Genomic DNA, 8,799 nt, shown 5'->3' with positions numbered 1-8,799 from the left:
CTCAGAGCTAGATGAATGAATGAATGAATGAATGAATGAATATATAAGTAGATAAATAACCAAACAAATAAATGAACAAATGATCCAATTAATCAAATCCCTGGAATCTGACTTCTGAAAAATGGTTGGTTCATTTGCTCAAGGCCTTTTGGGTCTGACATAAAAGCTATGCTTCAGACAGACTTCTGGGCCTGAATCTGAACCCACTGAATGTCATTAGCAAAATATGGAGTGATTCAATCATTTAAAACATCCAAAGTAGAAAAACTATGCCGACATTGGAGTCATAGGGCGTAAATCCTGCCTCTTGACATTTCCTCCATGTGTGACCTTGGGCAAGTCATCTTGCCTTTCGAAGCCTCGGTTTTCTCATCTGTAAAATGAGGGCAGTGTGCTAGATGACTTCTGAGACCCCTTCACGCCCTAGCCAGATCTCTTGGCGCCGTTCCTATCCTCGAGGATTGCACAATTTCACGCCCTGGACAACTCCTCCAGAATGCCACCTGGTGACTGAGGAAGCACCGTCTAAGGGGCTTTTTCCATCTCAGGGTGGAATGCCGTATTCTCAGGGCACAGCATCATGGACCAGGGTCACCTCTAATTGGGAAGGGGACCTTAACAAACCAGGCCTGATGTGGGGAGGTACCTTGGCAGGCAGGGAGGTGGGGAGGAAATGGCTCATCCACTGCTTCCTGTTTTAATGAACTATTCTTGTTCTCTAGGTGCCAAATTGGGGGGGGGGGGGAAGGGGGTACCTAAAGTGCTACAAACACCATCATTGTCCTGTAAATTTCAAGCCCTGGGACAAGTTCCTGACCCTCATCCAAGGAACAGCTCTGGATGGATGAAGGCAAGGCAGGGATTGGGGTCTCCACAGTGCTGGAATGGGGGGAGGGGGGTAGTTACAAAGTATGCCCTTTCATTCTGAGATAACAGCTTACTTCAAATAATATACCTTACAAATGAGCTGTAGTTTGAGAACAGATTCTTTTCCCAAATCTCTTGAATTTTGGGTTTCCTCAATAATTTAATCTTTATTGAATTCAACAGGCCATTATAAAACCATAATAATCAACCAAGGTTAATTTGATGAGAAGGAACACACAGAGAAAAGGGAGTAGAAAATTCAACAAGCATTTATTAATCACCTACTGTGTGCCAGGTACTAGAGATACAAACATGAGACAGCCCCATCCTCAAGAAGTTTATCCTCTACTGGTGTACGTTATGTGTACATAGATTAAAAAGAGAGAGAGAGAGATTCATGACATATATGAAAACTATACAGATCCATGCAAAGTAGTTTGGGGAGGTTTTTTTTTTTTACAATCGTAATAATCATGATAGGCCTCTTGTATGAGGTGGCTCTGGGTATGAGCCTTGAAGGGAGCTGGGGACTAGGAGAGGCAGAAGTTCGGAGAGAGAGTGTTTCAGGGATGGAGGATGGAGGGGTGAGAAGCCAGGGTAAGGCTCAGGGCTAAACTGAATGCTATTGCTAACTAAGCAGGCCTGGAGAGATCGGCTGGACCCAGAATGGGAGGGGCTTTCAAAGCCAAATACAGGGGTCTGCATTTTATCCCAGGGGCAATAGGAAGCCTCTGAATCGTCCTGAAAGAGGAAGGACTATGGTTAGATCTGTGTTTTAGGACTGTCAGCTCTATAGCCCTTTGAAGGAATGATTCAAGAGGGGAAGGATGGATTCTAGGGAGACTCATTAAGAGACCACGGAAGGCATACAGGGGAGAGGGGGCTGGGATGTGAATAGAAAGAAAGGGATGAATGCTCTGGACAACGGCTGGGGATGGGAGGAGGATGCGGATAGGTAAAGAGCCTGGATGAAAACAAGGGTGGTGCCCTCAACAGTAACAGGGAATATAGGAGGAGAGAAAGGATTGGGAGAAAGATAAGTTTCATTCTGAATATGTTGATTATAAAATGCCTATGGCATAACCATGTAGAGATATCCACCAAACAGTTGGAGATGCTGGATTGGAACTCAGGATAGGAACGAGGGCTGGACATACATGTATGGGAGTCATCTGGACAGTGATGGAGTATAGAGGAAAGAGGAGGGGACACAGAACACAGCCCTGGAGGTACATCCAGCTGTGGGTGGATGCTGGGGGAACATAGATGGTGTTGCAAAGGAGTCCTGAGTAGGATGATTAGAAAGGTGGGAAGGAAACCACAAAACCCAGGGACAAAAGGGTTTTCAGAAAGAGGGAGACATCAACACTTGTCCAATGCTTTTCCAGAAGTCAAGAGCAACAAGGATGAAGAAAGGTCATTTCACTGAGTTTAGCAATAAGGAGCTCATGGATAACCTTGAAAAGGCCATTGTAATCCAATGGCTCAGACCATTAGGAGCTGAGAAGTGAATTGTAGGTGAAAAGGAGGAAGCAAAAAGCATAGAGGGCCTTGTCAGAGGGAACCTCTGGACCCCAGAGGAAACTTCGAACTACAGAAAGACCTTATGATGCTGTCTCTTTGCTCCACCAACAAGGGAGCATGCTTTATTGTCATGGCAAGCACATCCACACAAATGACCATGTGGACCCAAGATTTCCTTGACAGAGGGATTCCTGTGTGAGAAACTCCCTCCACCATAGTAGGAAAGCACCTTCTTTGAAACCATGTCTCAGAGAACTGCCTAGAGCAGTGGTACCCAACTCACTTAGAAACAGGGGCCCCTAAATCACAGAATTCCTGTGGGTCTCATGTGACTTTGGAAAACCACAGGTTAATATTATCTGTTTTACTGTATTTGTCTTTTGTTAAAGATTTTCCAATTATGTTTTAATCTGGTTTGGCAGCAGAGGGAAATATAGGCCTCTCGCCAAATCTTTGACACTCTGGTCCAGCACGCTTTGAGGTGAAGGGCCTTGTATTCAGGTGCACAAGGCCAAATCTCTATCCATCATTCCTGAAGTGGGTTGTCGTGGGTTTTTTTGAACGACAAACACCACTTGATTTTGTCACATCGAAGTCTTTACTTTTCTTCTTCCAGTGAACATTGCTGTTTTTAAGGCTCTACAGGATTATTTCCAAGAGACCTTCCCAAACGCTGCATCATCAGGGACACTGACCATACGCTCTTCTGGGCACACCAGGTCTCTGGCAGCAGGCCACGGGGGAGATCCAAAACGGTCCTTCCAGGAGATCTTTAAACTTGACACACACACGCATCCCTGTCTTGGGCTAAGCAGCACGTGCAGGCAGGACACTCAACTGGGGCTGACCTCTTGGAGGTCCCAACTGGCCAGAGGCTTCCTGGGCTCAGCGCCATTTCTAGAGGCCAGGCAGATTTGCTGGTAAGGGCTGGGCAAGAGCAAGCTTGTGTTCTGAACGATGATGGACTCAGTCGGACTTTCAGGCAGGGTGGAAGCGGCTGGTCAGCCGGGCTATGAAGCGGCCTTCTCTGGTTCTCCAGTCTCCCATGACGCCGCATCTCCCCGCCGGGTCCACGGTAACTGGAGACACTGTTGCCAGGGGAAATGATGGCAACTCCAAGGTCATAATTTACTGTGGCCCGAGGAAATGCGGCTGGCGGCTGTGTACCCCACTGGGCTCGGGGCTGGTGCCTTTACAAGGGGACCCACAAAGGCCGGAGAGACTGGGATACTCTGTGATGGCCCCACTCTGAAAAGGAAACTGAACGTCCGTAAAACGCCCAGTGTGCCCCAGAACGGACCGAGGGCTCGGGAGGACGGTTTATCCAAGCAGCCCTAGGGCCGCGGCCGGACTCCACAGCTTTCACCCTGATCAGTTTCAGGACCCGGCCAGCGCTTCCCCACACCCCTCCCACTCCCGCACCGATTCCGACCTCGGTCCGGGGCTGCTGGCCGATCGCCTCGGGCTCGGCCCCGCTGCCCATTGTGCGCGTCTCCAGCCGGCCGGCCGTCCACACGTGCACGGCCGTGCGCAGCCCCTCTCCCCCGGGCTCGCGGCACAGCGCTCGGACGGCGCCCCTCGGGCTCCCCGCGGGCCGGCCGTCGGGGCGACGCTCCCACGTGCGCCGCAGCCTCCCCCGTCGGGCCGGGGGGGCTTGCCCGGAGGAGGGCCGTGCGGGGCTGCGCGCGCGTGAGTGTGAGTGTGCGCGAGTGTGGCCGAGGGAAGCCATTGCCTGTTTAATAGTTGCTGTTGCAGCACTTCCGCTTCTGTGCCAGCTAGCGAGCGAGAGACACGAGTGGCCAGGCCCAGCCGCCGCCGCCGCCGCAGCCCCGGCGGCCCGAGCAGCGGCAGCAGCGGCAGCAGCGGCGGGAGGAGCGGGCGGAGCGGCGGGAGGAGTGGGGCGGCGGCGGCGGCGCAGGGGCGGCAGCGGCGGCGGCGGGAGGGAGGAGCGGCGGCGGCACCCGCGGCGGCCCCGGCCCCGAGCAGCCAGACACAAAGAGCGAGCGAGGTACGGTCCCGGGGAGACCCCCCCCGCCCCTCCCCCGCGCCGCGGCCCGGTCTGGCCGCCCGGGGGACAGCCGGGCCGGGCGTTCAGCCCTCCGTGCCGCGGGCTCATTGTTACTCCCCCTCCGCGGGGTCGGGGTTCTTCCCCGCCCCGGCCCTCCACCCCTAGTTTGGGGGAGGGGACGCCGGCATCGCCCCGGATCCCGGAGCCGGCTCGGCGGCGGAAAGAGGGGTGGTCCCGGGGGCGGGGGCGTAGTTTGTGGGGTTCCACGGAGAGGTTTCGAGCCTGGTCCCGAGCCAGCCCCGGCTGCTCCGTCCCCCTCCCCCACAGCGGGCGCTCCGGCCGCCCCCGGCCCTAAAGTCGGCTCTCCCCCGCCGGATCCCCAGCCCCATGCGGGCTGTTTCCGTGGTGGGCACCCCCTCCCCCTTCCTCCATCCTCCGGCTCCTCTCCACTGCTAGGAGAGCCATTTAAAGCCCCCCTCCTTCCTTGGACGTGATGCTGGGGGGCCGGGGGCCTAGCGAGGGAGGGGAACCGGTCTCGGCGCGGTCGGGCCCCGGGGGTGTGGGCGGGGGGGGGGCAGGCGTCAGGGGCAGGCTCGGCCCTCCCCAAGTTCCCCTGGGCACCCCTCGGCCCTGGATACTTACCGGATGGTTTGTCTTTTCTGTCTCCCGCAGGGATTGTTGGTGGGGTGGGGGTGGGGGGGTTCGCTATGTCGGATGACGATTCGAGAGCCAGCACCAGTTCCTCCTCATCCTCATCTTCCAACCAACAGACGGAGAAAGAAAGCAACACCACCCCCAAGAAGAAGGAGAGCAAAGTCAGCATGAGCAAGAACTCCAAGCTCCTCTCCACCAGCGCCAAGAGGTGGGTGCCCCCTTCCCCCGGACCCCACTTCCAGCCCGTCCAGGCCCGTTGTTATTGCCCCCCACCCCTCCCCCACCCCATCTCGAATCCTGTAGGGAGCTAACTTCGTCCTCACCTTGCCCAGCTTTCAAACGCCGGCCTCCTGAATCAGATTGCTGATTACCTCTCTTATTTATAACTTCTCTGTGACCCTCTCTCAGTTGCCTCCACCCCGGTCATCTGGGTATGTTTCCTAAAAGCTTCATATCCACATAAAACTACGGTCTTCCTTCCTTTTCACCTGTTGCATAGAAGAATTTTTGAATATTGCTTTGTACCTATATCCAGCATGATGAAATCATTTGCTTTTATCAGAGGGACACAAACCTTACAAAGTATAGATGGGGCCAAGAAAGCAAAAAAGAAGATATTTTCTGTTGAAATTAAAAGGGCTATTTTGATGAGTTGTCAAGAATTACCAGAAAAAAACTCCCTCTAAATGAGTATTTCCCCTCCCCCCCTTTTTTTTTATCAAGAACTCTCAACTCATTAAAGTTCAGGGAAAGCCTTTCAGCTTTTTTCCTGGCAATCCTATCTTTCCTGCTCTAAAGCCTCAAGACACGGTTTCTTTCCTTTCATGGTTTGCCTTGAGTGTAAATCTTTTCCTCTCTATACTATTCTTACTTCCCCTCCCCCCAATCCCCCCCAATTTTAGCTTTGCCCTGTCAGCAGCTACTCCTCCCCATCATCTCTTAATATGATCTTTTAATTCTCCTTTGCTATTGATCTTCAGCCAATCGGCAGGAGCCCTCAGATAACACTTTGGGAAATATTTCTAATCAAACTCAGTTATAAAGGAGTAGACTCTTAGGTAGACAGTTACTGCAAGGAGGACAGGAGGGAGATAAGTGTCTTGGGTTGGACTAGGTGAGTCCTTTGGAGAAAATTAAAAATAAGACCGGCTGTTATGATCTTTGATTTCTCTAGTAAGGAGGTGATTTGTTTGAGAATTCATTATTCTGGTGTTCCTTACCGGCTGGAATCTGGAATAATTGTGATCTGGGAAGCTATCTTCATCCCAACAATAGGCAGTTAAGACAAAGCTTATGGTGTAGTAAAAAGACCCAAGTCCTCAGCTGGCTTCCTGTAAGCCAGGTGGCCCCTTGGGCAGTGGCTTTAACTTCTCTGGGCCTCAGTGCCCTAGTTAGTAAAATGGGGATAATGATATCTGCCCTTCTTCCCACAAGGGGTGATTATGAGGATCCAAAGATTTCCATGCATGTGAAAATATAGGCAGTATAAGGAGTTGGTGGTGGTGGTCATATGTGCCTCAGCAAGTTTGCTTATCACCAGGTGGTTCTGAAGTCCCCAAGGCTCTCCTTTGGCCTAGTCTGGTTAGGAATGAGGGCCAAGGGTGGACTGGGACATGAGAACACAGGACTGATTGCCCTGAACCTCTGAGATAGTCCTGGTCCAGTTCTGATCTTCAGAGGATGCTATGGGGCCACTTGTATTTCTTTGACTAAGGCAGAAGTGGACCTTTGGGGATGGGGAGGGCTGTGTCTCTGCATAGTTGCTTCCTCATTTTGTACTTGGGTGAGCATCCCCATTATACAAGGATAAAAAGCAGGCCAAGGCTAGTGTGACAAATGCAGGCTAGGCTGCGTTTAGGGTCAGTGAATTACAGAGCAGATAGGCTATGGTTGTTTTCCTAGGAGACAGCATTGGTTCCTTTGAGGGAAGAAAGTTGAGCAAGCTCCTTGGGAGTGATAGGAAAATGAGGTGACTTTAGAAGGGGGAAAGGAGGTGGTCTAGCAATATATCTGGCATTTTTTGTGGGGGGAGTCCAGGATTTGTGATTTCTTTGGTATATAGAGTTCTGGCAACCTAGAGTGTTAAAAGGGTCACTCCAGGATGTTGAGGGGTTAAATAGCTCACCCACAGTCACACAGCCAGTATACATCGGAAGCTGGACCAGAACATTCACAAAGGTGGAGTTGTCTGTCGTATTGAAAGAGGCAGGATGAGCCTTAGGGACGGGAGAGGGAAAGCACAGAGCCTTGATCATCCGAACAAAGGCTAATAACCACACGCTGTTGGACAGTGGTTTCTTCCTAAAAGCCCAGATTGCAAGTGGTTTCGGATAAGAGAATTTGATGTCAAATAGACGTGTGTAAAAGCGACTCTGGCAAACACTTTGCCTAGTAGGAGGTAGATGATGTGAATGTATGTCTCAGAGATGCAGAGGATAAACAGTTGACGGCTTTTTATTCTTAAAAGCAACAACTGTCTAGTCTATGATGTTAGCTAAAATTGGGCTGGCAGGGAAAAAGCTAATAAGTATTTCCAAGTGTGTTGAACTAGGGAGAAAGATGTTTCTGTATATAGACAGAAAATATCCCATTGAGTGTAAATAGAGGGGAATCCAAAAATGTTGGTTCCTTACATTCAGAACTCTTAAGTCCAGTATTACTGTTGGAGATATAACAGGAATTTCGAGAAAGACAGATATCGGAGAGTGAGAAGATGTTTTTTAAGGATCATTTAATTTTTTGAGGATGGTGGAAATGACTTCTGGGGTATTGAAATTGGGGGTTCAAATATTTTCCAAATTCCGTCCTCAAGTTTTCACTTATATTTTCATAAATAACCCTTGGGGGGGTGGTATAGAGGGAAAGTCAGGATGGGACAGGTCCAAAAATCTCTTTCTAGAAAGAGAAAATGAAGGGGTATCTGTTATCTTTAATGGGCTTTTATTTTGGGGGGGGTTGTTTCTACTTATTGAAGTGTTATCACTGAGATAGGTTGCTGTGAAGAAGTTGATACAATGGTTTATAGAAAGCTGGCTCAGGAACCAGGAAGTCCTGAGTTCAGTTTCCACTGCCGCCCATCCTGGTTGTGTGACTCTGGACAAAGCCCTAAAATTCTCTTGTGTTTTAGGCAGCTCCTAAGACTGAGTTGCAGAGAAGGGGGCTGACCTGCATTGGTGGGGGGAGTTTCTTGTACCTGGGAAATTGCCCATCTAGTTGTATCTATCCTCTCTTATCTAAGTGAGAGTTTGGGTTTCAATCTCTGTTTACTGGTTTGCAGCTTTGTGACTTTGGGCACTTAGCTTCTCTGGGCTCAGTTTCCCCATCTGTAAAGTAGGATGACATTACTTGGATTACCTCATTTCCAAGGGCTGTTGGGGAGGAAAGCACTTTGTAATTGTAAATGTAAATGTAGTAACTTACATACAAATGTAAGTTATTGTTATTATTAAATGAGAAGGGGGTGGAATAGGAAGCAGTTTAAGGTAGGGACTCCAGACAAGAGAGTGATAGAATTTTACAGTAAACAAAATCACAAATCAGACTTTCCCTTGCCAACTGCTTATGTAATAGTCTAGTTAACCAGAGGACAAAGGAAGCGGAGCAGCAGAATGTAAAAGAAAGATCTCTGTCTGACTCTGTTTGGAGTCAGACTATACGCCGCCCTGCCACTTACTAGCTGTGTGGCCTTGCTTGTGGAAGGCACTTTTAAAAAAAATCTCCCTGGGACTGCAGTTTTCTTACCCGTA

At 50.2% G+C, this 8,799-nt stretch overlaps 2 protein-coding genes across 2 annotated transcripts in view; one reads left to right on the top strand and one right to left on the bottom strand.

Annotated features, from left to right (window-relative positions):
• Positions 1-1,118: 1,118 nt before the first annotated feature.
• Positions 1,119-5,256, bottom strand: LOC110197290 (uncharacterized). The gene is made up of 2 exons (XM_078151400.1): positions 5,170-5,256; positions 1,119-4,399 (listed from the first exon to the last, which is right to left on the bottom strand). Exon 2 carries the CDS (start codon positions 4,118-4,120, stop codon positions 3,584-3,586), a length of 537 nt encoding a protein of 178 aa, XP_078007526.1. The 5' UTR covers positions 4,121-4,399; positions 5,170-5,256; the 3' UTR covers positions 1,119-3,583.
• The window catches only part of UBE2E1 (ubiquitin conjugating enzyme E2 E1), a 69,804-nt gene continuing 65,325 nt past the window's right edge, over positions 4,321-8,799 (top strand). The window contains exons 1-2 of the mRNA XM_020971066.2: positions 4,321-4,399; positions 5,072-5,261. Of these exons, the coding sequence (XP_020826725.1) occupies positions 5,107-5,261 (155 nt within the window). The 5' untranslated portion in view covers positions 4,321-4,399; positions 5,072-5,106. The remainder of the gene's footprint in view (positions 4,400-5,071; positions 5,262-8,799) is intronic.

Source organism: Phascolarctos cinereus, unplaced genomic scaffold, assembly GCF_003287225.1.
Source record: "Phascolarctos cinereus isolate Bilbo 61053 unplaced genomic scaffold, phaCin_HiC Scaffold_1;HRSCAF=81, whole genome shotgun sequence".
Classification (NCBI taxonomy): Eukaryota; Metazoa; Chordata; class Mammalia; order Diprotodontia; family Phascolarctidae; genus Phascolarctos; species Phascolarctos cinereus.
This window is presented reverse-complemented; position numbering and strand designations above follow the sequence as displayed.

What these genes read in the sequence shown, in the direction of transcription:
- LOC110197290 (XM_078151400.1), bottom strand. Translation starts at nt 4,120, where the DNA reads ATGGCTTCCCTCGGCCACACTCGCGCACACTCACACTCACGCGCGCGC.